This window comes from Myripristis murdjan, chromosome 20 (assembly GCF_902150065.1).
Source record: "Myripristis murdjan chromosome 20, fMyrMur1.1, whole genome shotgun sequence".
NCBI classification, from domain to species: Eukaryota; Metazoa; Chordata; class Actinopteri; order Holocentriformes; family Holocentridae; genus Myripristis; species Myripristis murdjan.
In genome coordinates, this window is record NC_043999.1 from 20,203,228 (window position 1) to 20,227,073 (window position 23,846).

Here is a 23,846-nt window from a genome sequence, read left to right on the forward strand (position 1 = left end):
GCCTCAGAGGACAACATAGAGTCAGTGCCACAAGTGTATATCAGTCTTGCCTCAACACTATCCTGATGCAATACACCCCACTGATATTGTTTATATATACTGCAACCCATAAAAGTTCATCAGTTCTTCCTTGAGTTTTGGTGTATTTTGTGAATTTGCTCAGAAGATATATGGCATTTCATGAAAACCCACAATCATCACACACACCCACATTTGGTCAGTTGATATGAAAAGTTATTCAGTTCTTCTTTACTCCATAACCACCCATTACACAAAGTTTTGTGCAAATCCATGCAAAACAAAGTTATTTGGTGACGTATTGAGATTTAAAATCAGTGAAAGTCACTGTCAGCTGTGTATCAGTTGTGTGTTATATGTAGACAGTTCTGGTACAGAACAGTGGTATTTAGGCTTACTGGTTATGAGAAACAGCAATCAACACATGTTTTGCTGCTGGATTTAATTTAAGGATACACATCTGAATTTAAGGAGACATAAGGATACAGGAGGTTGTCTATGTAGGCCACTATGTAGGTATTACCTTAAAAGGGGAAAAAAAGACATATAATATGATAATAGTCTCAGCAATAATTAACGACTACATCATAGCACCAATAATTGGTTACAAGTTTAGTGATAGACTATAGATACAGTCAGGTACAGTCATATCTCGAATTATTACTTATTAACCAGAATTTTATTACACCATTCATTTATTCCAGGGTGTGATCTTGCCTTAGAGATTTGAAAAGAATACACAGGAAATACTAATGTAGCTTAGATCAACACATAATCACGTAAATAAAAGATTCTCAGTGGAACTCCTTCCACTGAAACTCAGCTGTTGTTTAGTCTTGTCCTTACAGTCATTACAGGTTATTTACTCTTAGAGAAATTCACAGGGGTTTTACAGAGCTGACTCATAACAATGTACTAAAAATGGAGACCTGTTTTTTGTTTTGTTTTGTTTTGTTTTGTTTTGTTTTTTTCTTTTAGCAGCTTTTGATTGCAGTCAGCAGTGAGAATGGCTTTCCAAAAACTGCCTCCTCCACCACTTGGATGCTGGTGGAAACATTATTGTTTCCATGAGCACCCAGTACCCATTGTTATTGTTTTTAAGGGTAAATTCCTGTGATAAATATCAAATATTACATTATACACTGTTTTGATGATAACTATAATATAACCAGTCAGTGATTTGCGGTTAGGGCAATGCCTTGTGGGATACTTCCATTTGCACTATTATAAGTATAAATTCAAACTAAACTGGATGTTCTGGGAAAGAGAGGGATCAAGTGAAAAATATTGATGTCATGTGAATATGATGAGTATGAGAGGTGTCTGACCCGGAGGTGGCAATGTGTGAAGGGGCTCTCCAGCAGTCGGTGACACACAGACTCTGCCTGCCTGCGCAGAGCGACGTCCCCTGACACATCACAGCTGTGACCGAGCTCCGCCGCATCACTGCAGCCCTGAGGGAAACAACACAGAGAAACTCAAGTACCCAAGATGCCTCAGTGCAGTCCGCCATGCATTTGAAATACAACAGAACCTGAACAGTGAAGTCACACCAGCTGGAAATACATGCATCTTATGTGACTAGAGAAACATCAGGGACCACTGTTGTTGCCTTGCATGTTTGTTTGGCTGCAGCTGAGTTTTTGGGTAACATCAGTTTCCTACTACATAGCAGACCGGTGCTATGGTCCAACCAGTGTTTTTCTGAGTACCACATGCTGAAAGACACTGTAAATTTAAATGGATTTCCATGGACTGTCAGCCTATCAGTGTTGTTGAAGACATCACATTATATCAGAAAATTCATTATAATAACACCCTTGAAGAGCAACAGTTGTTTCCAAAATGCACAACAATGGAAGTGTAAGCAAGCAAGTAATTTTATACAATTTAAATGTGTGATTAATCATGATTAGTCTGTGACACTGTGATTCATGTAATTTAAAAAATTAATCACTTGACAGACATAGTTTTTAATTATGAGTCAATACAAACAGTAAGTGTGTGTGTGTATGTGTGTGGTTCTTATGTGCGTCATGTTATTTCTAGCTGTATCACCTAGGCAGATCAGAGTGAGACAAAGCAGATTGCCCCAACAGGTTCCTGTCATACTACTGGCACTGTGGCATTATAGTCAGGTGACATCGACAATCATATGGCTGCCATCAGTGTGAACGCAGAGGGCACCAACATCAAGTGTCTCATGTAGAAAAACAAAAGTGATAATTAAGAAATTAAGAAATTATTAAGAAATCCCATTCAGCGCAGTACCTCATTCTGCTGGTCAGGAACTCTCCATGAATTGCCAAAGCTGGCAGCGTACTGTGACACAGCTCCACTTATTGTAGTGAAATCATCTGTGGATGAACAAATAGGTAGGAATAAATAGGTTAATGCTGTATGGTGACAGTTTGTGTAAACAAACTCAGCACAGCACTTAAACTCAGTTGTGGACTAACATAAGGGTTAGCCAAATTATCCTGTAACTCAGGAGAAGATGCACAATAAATAAGCCCTTGTCCTAATATCAAATAAACCAGAGATACTGCGACTGTGCATGTGTGTGTTTGTGTGTTTTCCTTACCATCTGCATTATTGTTGTAGACTCCACAGAGCCCCCTGGTGACTGCCAGGTGTTCAGCGGTCACTGTCAGGTATACTGTGTTGGCCAGGTCAAACTTCACTCTCACCCCCAGGCTGCTCTCCACAAACACAAAGTCGCCCAGCCAGTGGACACTCACTCCTGAGGAAAGTGAGCAAGGACTCAGTGAGCGCTGGTTGTCTGCACTGTACTTATGCAAAGTAGGTCTAGATAAAAATGTCCCATATAGTTATTTCATCACTTTACCCACTGATGAATTGATTAAGCCATAAGATTGATGATGTGCGGTAAAATGCAACTTTTTGATTGTAAACAAGGGTGCAAATTACCATTTTGGAAGAGTGGCTCTCCATGTGGGACAGGGAGGCTGTTCAGCGTTAAGTTCCTGTGATGAATTGAAACCAGGTCTAGACCCAGCATTATCCTCAGAGCCTGAAATGGCAGGAACATTGCAAGTTAAACATGCATGTACATGTGAACACAAGACAAAAACAACAAATTATTAACAGATATTTCTAGGGCTGCTTTGCTGCCAACTGCCTATTTAATGCATAAAAACAAACTGTACGCAACCCTACTGTCCATATTTGCTTTCATTTGAGGCTGTGTTTTTTCCTCAATATTTCTATTCTAAGAAATTACTACTGTGATCACACTGTGGGCAAAAAAAAAAAAAAAAAAAAAAAAAAAAAAAGTCACGCTGGCTGCTATCACAAGATGTTGGTCAACTGCAGCAGCCAATTACAAAACCCAAAAGCCTGCAGATGTATTTTCAATGCCAGTTCTGAAAGACACTATGTTAATCCACTGGCACAATGAAACTAACCTGTCAGACAACACTGTGTGACTGTTCATTTTCAGTAAGTCATTTCAGATTGTGTAATAGGTCACTATTTTTGGAAACGAATATGATTGTCACTGCAAATGAATAGGAAGGAGAGCAAAAAATCAGAAATGAGTTTTAGAATGTCAGGCTTTTCATTAAATTAATGTTTGGGAGGGCACTGCTACCCGCATGCAGCCAACATGTCTCAGCTCTGGGGGAGCACAGCAATATGGCACAAATTATACCACATGGCCAAAAGCTGTTTGAAAGCTGTAATTTTCAGGTTGTTTAATTTTTTTTTTTACCTTACTGCAGTCTCCTCTTCCATCACACACCGTACTGATATAGACTGCCCAGGTCCCATCAGTGGATGAGGCCAGCAGGTAAGTGCAGCTGCCCTGGAAGTGGAAGTGCTTCCTGTCAAAAGTGCGATAGTGGGTCCCACCCCAGGTCATGCAGGTGGCTGAACCCTGAGGGTCCCTGATGCTGCCCAGCAGGCCACCACGGACCAGCGGGGATGACTGGGAGTCTGGAGACAAGGACAAGAGGAGTTAGTGCAGGTCACTTAGGGCCCTCAGTAGGATGCTCCTATGTGAAATGCATGCAGGTAGCAAATATCCCATCCACTAAAAGGGACAAGTAGGACTTAATAGGGGATCAAAGACAAATAGGCAATGAGATCAAATAAATAAATATACTCTCTAAACTGAATAGTATAAACAGTTCTCAGCATTAAGCTTTCTATGGAAAGTCCCAGAGCAATGTTAATTCCAGCACCAAAAGCCAAACACCAAGTCCAGGCCACCTGCTTTGAACATTTTGGGCTGTGACAAATTCTCTGGAAAGGCAAAGTCCTTATGTGGCCATGAAGGTCTTTTGTTATTGCTTATGTTACTTTCAATATGTGTGAATGCTAGAGGCATAGCTTGTGGTTTGAACCCACTTGTTTAAATGAAGTATGTTATTCTTTGGATGATTGAGATGCCAGTTTGAGAACTTTTCCCCAGTAAAATTAAATTTTGAAATGCAAAGGTATTTCTTTGATTGTATTATATTACATATAAAAAAAAATATGTGAATTTACTTTGGTTTATTTTACTTTTCATAGAGTGTCAAGGTTTCCTGGTGATTGACTCAGAACTGATCTTTCCAAGAAAACAACCAATATCCTACAGTTTCATCAAAATTCACCAAAATTCACAAAATACTGTCTGTACAAAACGCCAAAAAGTGTGATTTGAGTGTATGTGAGTGTGTTCTCGCACCAGGCAGCAGAGTGTAGGTACAAGACAGGCAGGTCTGGTCGGAGGCGTTCCTCCAGCTCAGACCCCAAAGGCTACTGCAACACTGCTCCATAGGCATCAGGGAGGAGTTATGGACTCCAGGGAACTCCTCACAACTCCACGTAGAGTAACAGTGACCACGCACACCAACACCTGGATGGGATGAGCAAAGCATGGAGAGAGTAAATTAGGAGAAGAAATTAGAGAGGTGGACAGAGTGAAAAAGAGAAATATTATTAAATATGAGTATTAAATATGAGAAAAAACAGGTAAAGAAATCAACAATAGCTGATGAGGAAGGAAACTGAAGTAATGTCAGTGTCATGTTACAAACAAGGTTTAATTCAGACCTGAATGGTGACTTTTCAAAAAAAAAATTAATGACAAATCACTGTTTTTATTGGATTGGGGTTCTTTAAAGAGACAGTGGCTTCAGTTAAAGGGATACCTCACCCATAAAGCATAACTTTTGTATCAAGTTCTCACCATGTGCTGCCTTCAGTCTCTGACAAAGAACGTTTTAATTGTAAGCCTTCATGGTAAACTTATATTCCAAAAATCCTAGCCATCTCTGGTCCAAAGGAAAAAATTGAGTCTGGAATGTTACAATATTACAGCAGCAAAATCCTCTGTGTACAGACCAAACAAGGGCGTGCTCCCTTTTGCTCTAGACACACACAGATTTGAGTAAGAACATGTGTGATAGCAAAGACTTGTATTATGCAGATTTTTAAAAGGAAAAGTTTATGCCCGGTCCACACATGAGAGGATTTTTTCCTTTTCCTTTCCATTATTCTTTTGGATTAGAGATGGCTGGTGTTTTTGTAATTTAAGCTTACCATGACGGTTTTTGACAAAAACCTTCTTCATCAGGGATTGAGGGCACCACACGATGATTACTTACAGCTGGACAGATTTCAAGTTTTTTCTCCTCAGTATATAAAACTCTTAAAAGTTTTTTCATCACCTGATAAACCTCGCTGGTATTTCCTTACCCTGTGAGCAGCGAGGTCCTCCCCAGCCCTCACAGCAGCCCCTCACTGTCTTATTCACCTTCTGGCTCTCCATCTCTGGGGGTCTAGGATACACAGACAAATTGAGTGAAAACACATTTTATCCTCATATTCAACATTTCACAGGGTCATTCTTTCACATTCACACAAAAGTTATTTACCGTACAAATCAATTTACAACCATACAATCATGACATGTCAATCAGGTTTAGATAATTATGTAAACAACTATACATCACTATTAAACACTGTTTGTTTGACGATTGTGTCCCACCACCTCTGCCACATGTCATTCACTGAACTATAATAAATGCCATTTGGTGGGGATATTTTTTAGCCCAACCTTGATCTGCAAATCAGAGTGATCTAACTTCTTCTTTTCCCTTTGATTACTCTCTTACTGTAAAAATATGACTACTTTGGACATAAGAGAAGAACACATGCTGCACATCTCCATCATCCTTCCTTGGGAAATGGGATTTCCCAAGGAAGGATGAACAAGCTGGCACACGTAAGCCAAGTCTCTTTTTTCAAGATGTCAGCTGTCACCGCTGTCTTGCAGTCCAGAAGCTAGGCAGTATTGAGGAAAAAGCTCTACCACACACCACTGCAACAATATTCAGCCTTTAGAATTTCAGTACGGCTCTAATACACCCCCGCTTCCTCGCCACTGTGGAGCTTTCTAAGTACCTCAGCGACCTCTGCCAAGGAAATGGGCTCACACCCTCCTGGAATCGTTTAGCCTACTGCCTTTGCCACATGGTTTCAAACTTGTTCAAAGTAAAAAAAAAATTGGTCCTCTCCTCATTTTCATTTCATTCATTTCATCTATCCACAGTATATGTAGGTACAGCCAAGCTCAGACTTCATTTTGAATCTTACATATGGTCATAAGGTTTGGGTGGTGACTGAAAGAATTAGTGGAGAGTGGATACAAGCAGAGGAGCTCACAAAGGATCACAGTGTCAAGTTGCTGTTTCACCACAATGAGAGGAGCTAACTGAGGAGGTTCAGGCATCAGGTATGGATGGCCTCTGGGAAACTTCCTTTTGGAGGTAACAAGCATAGTGAACTGGGAGGGGACACTGGGGCAGACAAGCTTGAGGGAATACAATTCCCACCTTAATGATTCTTAACAGGCTGGGTATGCCTCTTATCAATCAGCCAAGTGGGATGTGTCTAGATCCTGTGGTCTACAAGATGCACCCACACAAAGCGGAATGAGAAAATGGAAAATACATAACATAGCACATTGAGCCAGCCAAGTACTTGAAAAACTCTGTCTTCAAGCCCTCAGATAATTTGTTATTATTTGTATCATTTTACATCATTTTATATCATTTTATATCACTTGAAACAGTTCAACAGATCAACACTTAATGAATTGTTCACTTACTTGTACAAAAAGCAGGATGCCCTGGGACCCTGTTGTTTGTAGTAGAGTGCAATGCCATCATCGCCCCCATGCTTGGCACGCATCCTCTCTACGTCCAGCCTCCAGCCCTGCGTGTTATACTGGTACACCTCAGAACAGCTCACTTCAAGCTGCAGACGGGGGGACAGGACGCGTTCCACTCTCTCCTCCACCGTGTGTTCACACCAGTGTCTGAAGCAAAAAGAAATTTAAGTTCCTCTATTTTGCTTCAAGTTAAAGTTCAAGTTTACTGTCATGCACTGAGGTGCCCCCATCAAGATCCTCAAGATACAATACATACCATGACAACAGCTAACACAATAAAGGAGGTCACAAAATTATCAGTGAACAAATTTTAATCTCATTAAACAAAGTTATCTCACCGCAGTACATTAAAGGAAAAGTAGGTACTAGTTGCATAATTTAAAGCGGGATTCAATTACATGAGAAGTTCCTTTGTTAAAAAAAAAAAAAAAAAAATCAAAGTACAACTGCAAATCAAGAATCAGTGGGCGTAGTTTTGTGATTCTGAAGCTGAGAAGTTTAATAAATGTTTTACTGCTACTTGGACCGGGGACATCCTGTTAAGCTCAGCAGTCTGCAGTTTACATGCGGTCATAACATTTCGTGTCCGCATCCAGATGATAACTTTTGTTGCATCTTATCTCCATCTCCTGTACTGTCTAAAAATGCCATTAAATGATGTTTTGGCCAGTCTATTGTATACACACCCCATTCCCGTCACCATCCGCAGTCCAAGCAGAGACAGCAGTAGTACTTCCATGGTCTTCTCTCGCTATTTAGGATTTAAATTCCTGAAAGACAGTTCAAATCTAACTTTACCTATCATCAGTATCATCAGTTTCTTATCGATTATATCCTATAGATAGATATAAATTGCTACAGTGTGTAAAATGTATAGATTAATTACAATTAATTTACTTTAATTGGCAGCTGATTTGAAAAAATCCTCAGTAGTGATAACAACTGCAACACTACATACTGGCGAGAATCTTACGGTATGTGGATTTACACAACCAATCAGAATACTGATAAATGTGTTGCCACATTAAGTCTTCTGTACAAAAGTAATTACTAAACTGATCGTTATCAAATGCCGTAGTTTCACTCAATTTTGCCCCTGCAATTAAAAAAACAAACAAAAAAAAACACTTACCTTTTAAGTGCTTTCAGGAAGAAAAAAGACTTATTGCTCAATCTGTCAAATATGGCAGAATGTTTTTGTTTAATCTCCTTTTCCTTACTATTTTTGCTTTTTGTTCTGTCCGGTCGGTCATGATATAGTCCTCAGTGAAGTGATATCTTGCCTTATGGGGGGACAGGTGCCCATAATGGAAGGTTTTATACATGGGCGGTGACTGCTGGGAGGTACAGTACCATCTGAGGCCACTGCTATTGGATAGAATTGCCAAGGTAACAGCTGGGAAGACAAGCATTGGGCACCGGACCTGTGACAGACACATCCTCTGACCTTGCCCCATCAAACAGTACAGGACACTGTAGGTGAGGAAACCTCTAGGGGGCTGGAGGACAGTGAGTAAGTGTGTGTCTATGCACGTTTGGGGGATGGGGTGAGGGGTGAGGGGGTCCTTACCCACAGAGCCTGACCCACAGGATAAAGAGATGTTTGTCAGAGCCTAATCCTATAAAGAGAGGCGTTTCGGGAAGGATAGCAGGGGCGTTTATTCAATGAAGTGTGTCAATAGACATGGGGACCAAAGTCTTAAGGACTGATGAATATCCAAAGTCTGACCTCATCGCCCTGAAGCAAGGAGGCTCAAACACAGCTGTCCCTACAGTGCGCCTTGGCCCGAGAAGGACGGAGATGCCACTGTCCTGGGTTGGAAGGGTTTACTTTCACGGTTTGAGCAAAATCCTGTGTCATCATGTGGACTTTGTGACTCACAGTAGCATCTACAGAGCCACTTTGTATCTTAATAGGAATAGCAAAAAGTTGAATCACTCAGGGAGAGAGAGGAGGGAGAGAAACACAGGGGCCAAAGAGTGTAGGAAAAAAAAATGTACTGGTGATGAAGTTTTACCATAAAAAAGGTAAAGAGTTAGCTTTGAACAGGACACAAAGCTGCAGTAAATTTCTCCCCTCAGCTTGTATTTACAGCATGAATATTTTCAATGGGGTATTTGTGGGCATTTGGGAACTTGCTGCACAGTCCAAGTACATCTGCATGAAGGGTTTGTTATAGATTCCCTAAATGAAACACTGGTTGTGGTAAAAAGCTAAAAAACTAAATACAAATGTCTGTATAAAAATGTGTAATGTCAAAGCATAGTTTCAAATGAAACAAAATTTTACCTTGAATTCTGTCTGAACATACATTAGGATGAGAAAAATGACACTAATACTGACAGCTATTGCATTTATTTTCTTATTTTGGAATTAACAAGTTTATAAAGAAAACATACATGATACATAATTTTAAAAAAGCACATTCATCTACATTTTGAACCCAGAAGATAGCTTAAGAAAGCAATAACTATAACTGTACCTATGACTATAACTATCCCTTGTAGCCCACTATATAGAGACAAATAAAAACAAAAAGGCTTATCAGCAAACAGAGGGCAAGACTGTATGTCTACTGATGACTACTTAAATGCACGGCCTCTTTCTTGAATGAAGCTTTGGTTTTACACTTTTTAGTTCACAGTGGGAGTTTGTTCCACAGAATAATATCGGAGAAGTAAAAGTAACTTCAAGCCAGAGTAGGCCTACTATACACTTTGGAGATTTGACAAGACACTGAACTTGCATTGGTACTGTAGGAGTAGTAGTAGTAGTAGTAATAATAATAATAACAATAACAATAATAATAATAATAATAATAATAATGATAATAATATCAGAGTGGAGGTGGTCAGTGGCTGAGCTTCATCTGATCAACTTTGTGCTCACCTGGCAAGTACTCAGCATCCAAAGGCAGAATAAGATACAGTATTTAATAAACAATACTAGTGGCCAAATGATATGGGTTTTTCAATGGGTAGTGGAGCCGATGGCCAATATAAATTATAATGTCAATTTCATGCTTTGTTTTTTTGTTTGGTTGGTTGGTTGGTTGGTTTTTTTTTGGCATCTGATAAGAATTAATAACAAATGAGAACTTAAATGGACATTTATTTTAAGTAATTGTTTGCCTTGTCTTTCTTTGCTTAAGTACATCTGCACTCTGACAGCAATGCACTTATTTTAAATTTTAAAAAATCAGCTATATATTTTTTCCACGGGTAATCAAAAAACTAAACTTTGTAAAACAAACAAACAAACAGAAATCATGTATGAGTAAAAAACAAAAAAATGTACACTTAACAACAGAATTTATCAGCAGATAAGAGAGGGCATGCTCCACAGCAGCCACACTAACAAAGATACCTGCAGTTATGTCTGCAGACTTTTTTGTTAATCAGATATCGGCACAATTATTCAGCTGACTACCAGCTGTCTACCTTTAAACAATACACTATAAAACTTATAATATACATGTAAATTGACAGCATTTCACTTTAAACTTAACACCAGAATTGCCCACAATGTATATTCAGTAACAATGCAGTGGTGGCATGCAGCATGAAGGAATGAAGAGATAAGAAATATGTTACAAAAAATGCACATAAGAAAGTAATGGCATGAAGCAAGAGCTGCAAGCTACTTCATTCAACACCTCAAGTGCTGACACACCTTTAGGTAACATGTAAATTGAACTTGTGTACTGCAGCTTGTGTGATATCAAAATTAAAGGAAATTAAAGGCTGAAGTTCATTCTTGCAACAATACATTTATTGCAAGTTGTGAAACATCAATCAAAATTTGCTGTCCCTAAAACATTATTATAGAAGACAAAAAGTAATCATATTATTACACACACTCAAACCTGGCAGGTGCCCAGCACAGTGTTCTGCTGCTAGTCAGTGAATTGCTCTTCTAAAGTAATTGGAGGTTACGTGCCATGACGAAGAGCATCTTGGTAGTATTTCCTAACTCACTCATTCAATTTCACTGCCCTTAATCTTGAATCCATTACAGTCTGAACCAGCAATCTGGCTTGTGGTTGCAACCCTGCTTTTTAAACCTTTAGAATAACCACACCCCACTTAACATTTGTCCTGTGGTTAATACCTACTCATCCAAATTTTTGAAAATCATATACAGAAGTTTGATTCCAAAATCATTTACACTGCCTGCCAAGGGAGATAATATCAGCTTTCAGCTGCAGTTAAAATCAAAATCAAATTGGAAGAAATTAGATTTCTGCATGAAATAGATATTCATCATCCATATCTTACAAATTCTCTGTATAGCTGATCATTTGTATTGAAAAGGTACCATGTTACAATATGAACTGACAGGCTTTTGCTTCATTCACTGCCAAGAAACGATTCTTGACCTACTCCATGAATTACAGCACTAAACTTTTCAAGAGTTTCCAAATCACTTGCACTACTTACACTGCAACATCCCCTGTGAATTATCTACTATATACAAAGAAATTGCTATTTCATCATATTTATGACCCACTGTTGACCAATCACCGTCCACCTCTGCAAAGTAGGAGGTTAAATAAAGCAGTAGCGCATTGTTTCCTCATTCCATACACTTTTATTCCATCGTTGAGGCAGGAGTAGTGTACAGCCCTGGGTTGGAGCTGTACTGGACAAAGCAACGTTGTTTGACAAAGGGCTCGAAACAGGAGGACACTTAAGTTCTTGAAGTGCATACCACAGGTACAGTAGCTTGGTCTTTTTCTTGGTTGTTGAAAAATCGAAGTATTTCTTAGTGAATTAAGGTACTATCTGAAAGTATGAGGAGAAGTGTGTGTCTGAGAGTCTGTGGAGAAGTAAGACAGCTTCTCATATTAAAAACAAACCGGGTAGAGCTGCAGTTGAGCTGAAACGGATATAGCGCACAATATTTTGATTCCTTGGTTTATGAAAGGAAGGCGAATCTGTGTAACAGACAGAGCTCTTCTTTCTGCAACTCTACTAGTGAGAAGAGTTGAGCAAAGATTTCATGGTTGCTGAATAGAGGATTAGGTTTCTTGTCAATAATGAAAAATCACTCGTGAATTCAAATTCTTGCAAGTACAGTGTGGCCTGTGCATGGAGTTTTTCTTTTTCTTTACACAGCATTAAATTCATGCTGGTTTTATTTTTTTATTGTTGTGTTGTAGCAAACTCAGCCATGAGGCTTCTCTATCCTCTGCTACTTGCCGTCCTGGCAAGTTCTGTTGTGTCTGGAAGACGAGACTGGGCTCATCATGGTGCCCCCATGTTTGCGGACCTCACAGTTCGTGAGATGAAAGCAGTCCGGGCCTACTTTCATGGTCTTCCACAACTAGGACTGACTGATGCTCGCAGCAAGACCCTGAAGAAGAATAGCATCCTACTGATAGAACTCCACCTGCCGAGGAAGCATGAAGCCCTGAGGGCCCTCGACCGTGGACAGGCCAAACCTCAACGCCAAGCCCGTGTGGTGGTCCAGTTTGGGAACCAGACCAAGCCCAACATCACTGAGTACATCGTCAGTCCTCTGCCATCCCCCACATCTCACGAAATCAAGACCTTCAAGGGGAATAGGCCGATCCAATTTGACTCGCGGCCTATCACCGCTACAGAGTATGTTCACATTGTTGCAATCCTTGAGAAGATCTCAACCAAGGCTCAGAAGATCCTGTTTGAGACTACAGGAGGATTTTCCTTCACAAACTGCACCAACCGCTGCCTGACATTCTCAGACATAGCCCCCCGTGGAGTAGGTCCAGGTGAAAGAAGAAGCTGGATAATGCTGCAGAAATTTGTGGAGGGCTATTTCATTCACCCAGTGGGATTTGAGGTACTGATCAACCACCAAGATCTCGATCCAGAAAAGTGGACTGTTGAGAAAGTCTGGTATAACGGCCAGTACTTTGACAGTGTGGAGGAACTGGTGGCAAAATACGAGGCTGGAGATGTGGAGAAGGCCAAGTTACCTGAGCACGACGATGATGACCTCTACTCTACCTACATTCCCCGGGGTCACAGCAACACTCCCTCAGACATCCACGGGCCGAAGCTTGTGGAGCCTCAGGGACCTCGCTATCACATTGATCACAACTTTATTGAATACGCCGGATGGTCGTTTGCCTACCGGGTGCGTTCATCTGCTGGGCTTCAAATCTTTGACCTTCGTTTCAATGGAGAACGGATTGCATATGAAATCAGCCTCCAAGAAGCTATTGCCATCTATTCAGGTGATACACCTGCCGCCATGCAGACCAAATACATCGATGCTGGCTGGGCAATGGGCACCTCAACCTTTGAACTAGCACCTGGGATTGATTGCCCAGAGATCGCCACCTTTGTAGACCTCTACCACTACTACGACACAGACAAACCTGTGCGCTACAAAAATGCACTTTGCATTTTTGAGATGACAACAGGGATGGCTCTTAGAAGGCATTTTAACTCAGACTTTGAGGGAGGATACAACTTTTACGGGGGGCTGGAGAACACTGTGCTCGTGGTGAGGACAACCTCGACAGTTTACAACTATGACTACATCTGGGATTTTCACTTCTACCAGAATGGGGTGATGGAATCAAAGGTCAGCGCCACTGGATACATCCACGCTACTTTCTTTACACCTAATGGCCTACACTATGGAACTAAGGTGTATAACTATGTGCTTGGCAACCTCCACACACACCTCATCCACTATAAAGTGGACCTGGATATTGCTGGTGAGTAGTCCTATGCACCCATCTGGATGCTATTCCAATGGAGTGATCAGTAATCATTCAATTGCTGTACTTCATTAATTCATTCAATTAATGTACTACTTCTATTGACTGATTACATCTGGTACTAAAAAAAGCAATACACATAACATGCTATTATGTTTCAGTGGAAACCAAATCACATATATTATTTTTTAAACTATCAAAGCTAAAAGAGGCTAAAGGTGCAAGCTAAAATGTCTAAACAAAACAACTTGTTTACTTGTTCGAGTTAAAATTACATGTAAAGCCATATTTTGACTGTTTGTTATCAATGAAGGTTTAGATAAGATGGCTCTCTGGACTTTGGCCCATTATAACAGAGACAATGTTGGCCCATCAGAGCGTATTGTTGAAACTATATGCCTGAGGGAATTACACTGCCCTGTGAAAACTACGCCTTATCACGGTCTTGTAAAACTTGTCATGTCTGAGCAATAACCCTAACCTTGGAATGATACGAGAGGTAAAATAATAATAATAATAATAATAATAATAATAATAAAAGAATTAGAGTGCATTGGTAAGGGCTGGATCAAGTCACTTTCAGTTCCTTCAAAATCATCATTTTAAATTGAAAATGAGATCTACCAATGCATTTTATAGACTGGTTGTACAGTAAGGTTTTTTTTTTTTTTTTTTTTTTTTTTTTTTTTCTGGCAAACTGGTTGAATTTTAGGGAAACTGACCTCATCCCTGTTGGAAAAATTAAAGGTTATGGAAATTATATACTTTGCACTCAAGTAAATGTGCATTATCTCTTTATACCAACTGCTTAAAACTTGACATCCAGCTTCTGCTTAATACACTTGTCTTTACTGTGTCTCAGGTCGAGAGAACAGCTTTGAGTCGATGGATCTGAAATTTGTAAACTTCACCAACCCCTGGAGCCCAAAGAATACAATCGTCCAATCAAAGCTCCACAGGACACAACACAAGACAGAGCGCTCTGCTGCCTTCCGCTTTGGCAAAAAGTTCCCCCGCTATGTGCACTTTTACAACGCAAATGAGAAAAATAAGTGGGGCCATGAGAAGGGCTACCGTATCCAGTTCAACTCCCATGCTTACAGCGTGCTGCCAAGAGGCTGGAGAGAGGAAAATGGCATCAGCTGGTCCAGGTAATGAAACACTTTCTCTCATAATTGGACCACAAAACATATTTGACATATGATATACTGTATAAAATAAAGGGTAGGAGTGCATACAATATTAAACCCTCAGAAAGGATATAAAAGCAATGTCTTGCCCAGATAAAACTTATGGATGTCTCAGTTTTATGTATGCATAACACAATACAGAATACATCCGACAAATTAAACAACAGAGATCAGATTACTCCTTTGCTTGTTAATTTGCTCAAGGAAATCTGCAGTCTTTTGACCCCTTTCAAGATCACTACATTAATAATCTAAAATGAAATAAAGTCTGATACAAGAAGAAGTGAAAGCAAAACAACAAAGAACAAAGGCCCACAATCACACTGAGCAACAAAGTGATTCTAATTTACCCATTATCCTTTGTTCTGTGGCAGTGGATGTTTCATAACTCATACAGACTGACTGATTGATTTATTTCTGTAATGGACTGTCTCTTTGCAGGTACCCCCTGGCTGTGACACGGCATAAAGACAGTGAGCAGACCAGCAGTAGCATTTACACTCAGAATGACCCCTGGGAACCCGTGGTGTCCTTCGAGGATTACATTCGCAACAATGAAGATATCGTCAACCAGGTACAGCCTTTTTAATTGTCTAATACACAGACACTTGGGCATGTTGCCATGTGCAGACATCTACACTTAAATTCTGGGTCTCCAACAGTCAACAAAGCAAAACGTCCTCAAGCCAAGAGGGGTATTTTAGTTTACCAGGTTTCAGGCATGGACAAGAATTTTTCTGTACAGTGTACATTTAAACTAACCAAAAATATTATGAAAGTTTAAACTTTCAGTCAAAGACACTGTGTTTTACATACTGGAGAAATAGTCCACTTTTGCATAGAATGCTTGTGGAAGTCAGAAAAGGCTAAAAAGACTAAAAAACCCTCCTCTGGGAAAAAAAACAAGCAAAAAACAAACCTCATTCTAAACTGTTTTCCAACTGTTTCACATCATTAGTCAAATTTAGGATTGATTTTTAGGCCCCTTGACTTTATTGGTACTGGTAATAAATAAATGTATGAGTTTATGATAAATCAGACTTGACTACTAAAAAAGTGTGGAGTAGTGCCATAAACACAGCTCATTGGATGTGACACAATCACAATCACATTGTTTTTGCCAAACAAGATCCACAAACTTCACTGGTACTGGACAAATTCACTCAAAGTAGATTTGTACAATATTTTTGCTTCAGATTCTGACACAACAGACCTTTTGTTTTCCTTCCTTTTGTTATTTCAAATAAATTCCCAGGGAACTGTTTTGTATGCTAGAGAAGAGGGTGATGTGGTTGAGAGTAATTATGTCATTTGATTTAGTGTGCACTTCTCAAAAGACTCTATGCTTCAGTTGTGGTTGCCTGGCTGACACTAGGTAACGCACATATTTGCACCTAGCATGAGTAGATAGCACAACCTGCTAAGTGCCTAATGTAAAAATGCTAATGTAATGTTTGCTTTCCTGTGCGTAGGACCTGGTAGCCTGGGTGACAGTAGGGTTCCTGCATGTGCCTCACTCGGAAGATATCCCAAACACCGCAACACCTGGCAACTCAGTGGGCTTCTTCCTGCGACCGTTCAATTTCTTTAATGAGGACCCTTCACTGGCATCCAAAAGCACCGTTATCGTCCGACCAGGCAAGGATGGCAAGCCCAAGGTTCAGAGATGGACGCCGGAGGTCGTGGGTCACTGTGTGACAGACAAGCCCTTTTTCTTCAATGGCACTTATGCAGGGGTCTAGGGAGGGTTTAATCTTTGCTCCATTTAAGAAAATGGGACAGAGAGGATCTTTGTGATCTTTTCTGGCTTTTCTGGTATATAACAAATAACTACAGCAAATCATTTGCAGTAAAAAGAAGGTAGAATGTGCTCATAAGTTGCAGGACATTATAAATCATCAACAAATTTAAACAGAAGTCCAGTGATGAAGATTGGTGTTAATTTCAAACCATCAGCATGGTAAAAGATTTGCTATAAGTTATGTCTAACAGTTTGGACGTGGCAGCATTTTCATACCAAACATTTTGAGGAGAATCCATCCACAAGAACTGACCTCATTCGTCGTTTCTGGGAAGGAGAAAATATGTTTCTGTGAAGTGACCACACATACGGTATTTCACCTATAAAATACATTTATTGTGCCATTTAGGACCATCTTAAATATTAATGTAAGCTAAAAACCCATCCATGACCTGCACTGCACTGATCTGAACTCCATGCATGCTCTTTGTTGGAGTCTTGTTTGCCCTGACTGCTGTTCCAGTAACTGTTCTGAATGTGAGACGAGGCCAGTTCAGTTGGTTTAGGCATTGTGTCCCACAGCAATGACTGATTGTAAAGAAAAAAATCAGGTATCATTCTTGAATCACGCCTGATGATTTAGCACTTGAATTCAACTGGCCTTTAAAGTGTATCTTACTGTAAACTCAGTTTTATTCTGATGTTTAGACCCTTTATCACATAAAATATAACAGATGATGTAATGATGTGACACTTTTGATTTTTCTCTTTTTACTCAAAATAGATTATTTGGGTTGTCCTTGCCACATGTAACCAGACCAGGGGAGGGGTGGGGACTCACACAACATGTAACAAGTCTGGTGTGGGGTAGGAGAACAACTTACCTAATCCCATGTTGGGTCTCCATGGCTGAGGTTTAGCTGCAACAAGCATCCAGGATGCAGGATGCAGTGTATCCGCCCCACTAGTGATAAACTCCTGGCTCTCAGCATGCTCTGCTTGCCCTCTTGGCGGGAATGTTTTTGCTGGGAAGACAACAGGCCTTACTAAGCAAACAGCCTGATTCCGGATCTTTCCCTGCAAACAATCCAGGATACCACCTAACTGCACCGTTGTCCTTGGCAACCTAACATCACGTAAAAGGCCAACATGACACTGTGTAGAGTGTAATGAATACCAACAGTGCATGTCACTGTATAACATGTACACAATCCTAGCATAACACTGTCACTTCAGTTTTTCACAATATACAGTTTAATTACGGTTTGAAGAAAGTTATGTTTGAGGTGATTTGTTTGTCTTGTATGTTGTTGATGGTTTTGATTGAAACTTTGCTGTATTAAACAATGCTTAATAAACCTAGGTCTTGTGAACCACACTGTGTAAACTGTGCCTCATTGGAGGGAAGAAAGGTGGATTTTGGAGTGACGAAGGTGATTCGTGTGAAGGGCAAATAATCACTGTTTTGAAAGTGGGTAAAAGGAATTTGGCCAACAACTGCCGTCAGGAATTTCACAATCTGAAACCCTTTTAAAAAAAAAAAAATGTGTGCTGACTTTTTAACAGAGTTTATGGTAAAAAGAGGGACAGTATGTGAGCTATGCAGGCATGAGAGAATGGATTGCCTTTACAGGATGGGACAAAAACAATGCGAATCCACTGTGCATGAGTAACTAGCATTCCTATAGCTGTTCCCATGGCAATGGTGGACCCAGCGTCATCAGACACAAACCATAAGAAAGTATTGAGCATAACACAGAGCTTATCTATTTTGAGTTTGAACGCTGTGCAAAACATTTCCAAAGCTAATTACAGTAAGACGTTTTATTTCACTCACTCTTCAATGTCCTAAAACCCCTTACCTTATTTATTGACACTTACAGTCTCTCACTAACTCTCTGAGATGTCTGACGTGGGTAAAAACATACAGTATACTTCCACAAATAGCCAAGACTGGTGAAAAGTATCATGCTGACATTTTTGGTCAAACAATAGAAGAATACAAGCTAACACTAAAATTAATCAAAAATGATTTTACAAGACAGCAAATCATACATACACAATGGATGGAAAAAATGCAGCTGCACAATTGTAATATAGGGCCTATTTGTCACAAGTGCTCACCACTGAGAAGAAACCTGTCAAAAGACACTTGCAAATTAAGAAAATCACAGTGACAAGTGACTGGTTAATGCTTTTACATACAGAATATGTTGAATATGCTGCTGCTGTGTGTAGTTTACAGTAAATTGCCTGAAGTGTATTAGACGGCAGTTAGTTGTTGCCACCATCTAGTGGTTCATTGGTTCAGCCAAAAATATATCTAAATATTCAAGGCACCTCTATGGACAAATGGATAATTATTTTGATGACTAAATGTTAACTGAATAATAAAACCAGCCAACATGTTTCTGTCTACATGCCTTCATCAAGGCAGGGGTCCTTTAATATTAAAATTGCTCAGTTTTTTGTGCTTCCTCATCAACCTTACAACATCAGCCTAGGCAGGAACAGCTGTTTTAGTCTCTGTGGTTAATGACAAAGGTTATCACAAACTAAATATGTGTTGTGTTGTTTCACTCCATTTTTCCCAGTTAGTAAGGTGAATGCAAGTATCTTAACATGCAAATACTTGCCAGGTAATGCATTTATGACCTTGTCTGATTTCATGACTTATTAATGACATCATTAGCATCTGCAAATGGTTAAGTTTCATATATCATGGTAATCATGGGTCATTAGGAAACTCAAGTGGCTCTTGTTTTGAACTTGCAGCATTAAAGGCTCCTCCAGTGACCTCATCAGTTTATCTCAGAAGGTGATATGGGATTATTTCCACCAATCACAATAAATCTCACATGTGCATCAAGGTAATCAGGGCCTGAATTATTTGTGCCTGCTGTCTGGAATTAGTTGTTATTCCCCTTTCATCTGGTAAACCAATGGGATTCCAGTACAATACCGCCCTCTAGTGTCTGATAATGTCTGTGTGGTCACAAACCAAAGCAGCACAACTGAAGTTTCCTAAAAGTGTTCAGTCCCTCTTTTCTGTTTGTGGCAGTGTGCTAGGAGGCGGGCCAGGGTTGAGTAGCCAACTATGTAAGCTTCTCCCAAGTAGATATTTTCATGGTAAATAAATAACCTTCATACCCAAAGGTTTAATGCACAGTTTTATCTATTGAAGCCAGATTATGATTAAAAATGTTATTACATTTTACATTTACATTTCATTCCTAACAAATGAAACTGAGGAGGAGGGAATAGTTTGGGTTAGTTTGTTATCAAACAAATTACACTTTGTTATGAAAGAGCAGAAAAATCTCTCATTATTGCAAATAGTAAAATGCTCCACTTGGAGCAAGAGTCAAGATGTTTAGTGTCATCTGGTTATACAAATATAGTTGTGTCAACTGCCTCAGCTGAGAGGCTTCTTTACAAAGGGGGGGTGGGAGGGTTGTCACTGACAAGGGCCCTGAAAAAGTTATTACAACATCAGTTTTATCAATATTAAATCATTACTTTTCATCATTCATACAATATTTTATTTATAATGCACTAATAAAACTAATGCTTTCTTTTTCTTTCCTTGTTTTTGGCAAAAACTAAAACTTAAGCAAACAGAAATCTGCCTTCCAACAGTGAAAAGAAAGACAGGAGAGAGAGAGAAGAAAGGTGGATGTAGTCTCTGAGTGGTGGAAATTAATTTGTTAGTTTTTTTTTTTTTTTTTTTTTTTTGCTTCCCCAACATTAGTCACTTTACTCAATATCATAACAGAAAGTGTTCACATTTCACTCGTCTTTTAGCCAACATTTGATCAATACAGACAAACGTTTAGCAAGCTATTCTTACTGAATCAGTTGGAATCAGTTGGGCTTGGTGCCAGGCCCAACAGATGCAGCTTTAAGCTCAGCAGCATTGTCTCCTCATCTCCTTACTCCTTAGCTCTCATGTACTTAGCTTTTCACAGCGCCCATAATCCCTGGCAGCACCCGTGCTGTGGGTTGCAGGGAGAACAGGCTGTTGCGTGGGTATGACAGGTCCTTATTGACCGTCAGGGACTCCCTGAAGTGCCAGTGGGTGTACAGCTCCTGCAGGCTGTTCAGCTCACACCTGGTGATGTGCTGGGCCATCACTGGGTGCACCACCCTCCCCAGCACCTTGCGGCCCATGCTGGTGCAGTTGCCATACCAGGTGGTGAAGCAGCCTGCAAGAAGGCTCTTCATGGTGCCCTGGTAGGAGTCCCTGAGGATGTCGGTCCTGCAGCCAAATTTATTTGGGTGCCTGAGGCCGCACAGACCACTGGGCCTTTTTTAACCCCATTGGTGGTGTGGCTAGCCCAGGTCAGGTCCTTGTGAATGTTTACAGTGTTTAATGCTTGCTTACATAAGTGTTTATATAAACTGTTTATACAAAATTTATTGTTCAAATTTGAAAATGTCAGTGTTATATTAGTGCACTGATTAAGCTTGGTGACACAGTAAGTCCTCCTTTTACCAGCTGACTGAACGCTTTCATTGAAATGCCGCGGTTCATAAGGTCTGGTCACACACACACCCTGTGACAGTTGTGACCTGAGCTTTACGGTCTAGAAAGCATTTCACTGATGCAGCCTGAGATGGAAAAGGACAGTTAACAACTTCTCCCGGGAGGAAAAAGATTTTGCCTCGCCATTCCAAAAACTTAACACACAACCAAACTGAACAAGCCTCCTTTTCTTCTTCCCTCTTTGATTTTTCTTTTTCATTCCCTCACTATTTCTGTCCATATGACTTTGCTCTCATAATTCAAAACATTAATAGAAGTTTCCTCTGCATTCATTTAAGCCTTTGTGTGAATCTATCAGTGTGATTCGTGTATGGAAGTGTTACATTCATTTGAATGATCTGATATCTGAATAACACATCCTGCTAAACAATATCAGATAATGAATCAGAAAATGAAGTGTTGCCTCTGCCATCTAATAGACTCATGACAATAAACACATTTGCACTGAGGGAATATATTATTATATTTGATACAGATGCCAGTGCAGATGCAATGGCTGAAATACAATAAATCTCCAAATGATTAACCTTAAAAACACATTTTATGCACTTTAGGGAGCAATTTTAAACATTGCTGACCCATTAAGACTCAGACCGGTGGCCAGGAATTCATGTCATTCACAATCCCCGTCACTTAACTGTACCCACATTTATCAAACAGGAGTGCAGATATGAGATAAGTTTAGCCTATCACAACGCAATTAATAACACTGCCAAGGGGACTCAACCAGAAAGTGTGCGTGCATATGCGTGTGTGTCTATGTGTGTATGCCCATGTGTGTGTCGGTAGCTGGACGGGTGCTCGGTGGTGTGTGTCTCTAATGGTATGCCAACCATCCCATCCCTCTTTGTCCACTTCTCAAAATAACCCCCCACCCCAGCAGCAGCTGAGACAAAGCTTCAGACAGCCAGACCCCACTGAACGGAAAGAGAGAAAGAAGGAGGGATAGAGAGAGAGACAGTGAGAGAGACAGAGATTACATGTGTGCCTGTGTGTGTGTGTGTGTGTGTGTGTTTATGAGAGGGGTGAGTGAGTTAGGAGAGAGAGTTGAATCAAAGAACACATCCCCAGGGAGGATATTAGGTGGTCCCACATCATCTGCTACCAGGATATTCAGTAGGCCGACTCACTTGCATGTTAAACTTGAACGTGCCAAATGAGGCACATAGCCACACTGAGGCCATTTTTCACATTGCAGGGCCACACCAGCCTTTACTTTGCATGTTAGTGGAGAAAGAGGATAAGCAACACTTTCTCCTCCCTTCGTCACTCACTGTATAGAGTGCGTACAACATAATACCAAGGCTAAGCCGCAGCAGCCTGGATTCAAATCTGCATGTCATCCCCTCTCTTCCTGTCTTTCTCCACTGTGGCTGTCAAATAAAGCAAAAACAGCCCAAAAATTACCTAAAAAATACTACATATAGATACTACATATAGATAGATAGATAGATAGATAGATAGAGGTCTACATATAGACATATTTATAGGTCTGTGTGTGTGTGTGTGTGTGTGTGTGTGTGTGTGTGTGTGTGTGTACAGTATGAATGTATGAATGTATGTATGCATTTTCAAGGTACCCTTGAGCAAGGCGTTTAACCCCCAGCTGCTCCAGTGGAGTTGCTCAGTGGCCAACAGAGGCAGACTGTGGTTGTACTGGGCAGCTCCCAGCTGTGACTGTGAGGCACTGTGTGAATGTGAAGCATGGCGGTGCTGGAAAATAGCAAGCATAGACAGCTGACTTTCTCTGGATGAATAAAGGTTACAATTTACCAGTAACATTTCAGTTTGATGACATTTCCTATTTACTGTATGTATATAGTATGAATCTGGCATGAATGTCCATATAAAATACCAATACATAAAACATTTTGAATTTGGCACATTTTCATATGACTAATATATAATACAAGTACATGTGTTCTTCCCACTTTTTTAGTCGTCACCTGCCACTGTCATATATTTATGTTTAGCAGGTATACGTGCACATTTATCATCATAGGAGGACTATATACCATGTTCATGTATACGCATGTATACGCATATAACACCATATCCAGAGGGGTTTCTTGTTGCCTGCTGATGGAACATATATGACATTTTTTCTCTGCTTTACAGTATCTTCACATGTTTTCCATATGGGCAGACGATGTAAAAATGCCCTGTCACTGAAATAGGTATCTGCTGGTGTCATGACTGTAAACAGGCCAGTGGTGAGGCATTAGTCGTCAGGCAGAAGCAGCTGTAGCATGTATCCGGTCATTCCTGGCAGGCGGCTAGTGTTGACGGGGGGTGCAGGGTGGGGGCACAGGGACAAGAGGGCAACTGGAGGGCAGGGGTTGGGGTGAATTTGGAAACATGGAGAAGGTCTGAGCCCTGTTGCGTAATTCCAAACCCTAGCACTCCCATTACAGCTCAGCAAATGGTTGTATAGATCCATTTTCATTTCCAGCTC

At 40.3% G+C, this 23,846-nt stretch overlaps 2 protein-coding genes across 2 annotated transcripts in view; one reads left to right on the forward strand and one right to left on the reverse strand.

Annotated features, from left to right (window-relative positions):
- Positions 1–7,940, reverse strand: part of sspo (SCO-spondin) — a 95,846-nt gene extending 87,906 nt beyond the window's left edge. Inside the window, exons 1-9 of the mRNA XM_030079977.1 lie at positions 7,888–7,940; positions 7,139–7,348; positions 5,725–5,807; positions 4,712–4,882; positions 3,752–3,975; positions 2,950–3,052; positions 2,603–2,761; positions 2,290–2,375; positions 1,347–1,472 (exon numbers count right to left, since the gene is read on the reverse strand). Coding sequence (XP_029935837.1) covers positions 1,347–1,472; positions 2,290–2,375; positions 2,603–2,761; positions 2,950–3,052; positions 3,752–3,975; positions 4,712–4,882; positions 5,725–5,807; positions 7,139–7,348; positions 7,888–7,940 — 1,215 coding nt within the window. The remainder of the gene's footprint in view (positions 1–1,346; positions 1,473–2,289; positions 2,376–2,602; positions 2,762–2,949; positions 3,053–3,751; positions 3,976–4,711; positions 4,883–5,724; positions 5,808–7,138; positions 7,349–7,887) is intronic.
- Positions 7,941–12,374: 4,434 nt separating this feature from the next.
- On the forward strand, positions 12,375–16,846 carry aoc1 (amine oxidase copper containing 1). The gene is made up of 4 exons (XM_030079979.1): positions 12,375–13,911; positions 14,777–15,065; positions 15,546–15,678; positions 16,577–16,846. Exons 1-4 carry the CDS (start codon positions 12,375–12,377, stop codon positions 16,844–16,846), a joined length of 2,229 nt encoding a protein of 742 aa, XP_029935839.1.
- The last annotated feature ends 7,000 nt before the right edge of the window (positions 16,847–23,846 follow it).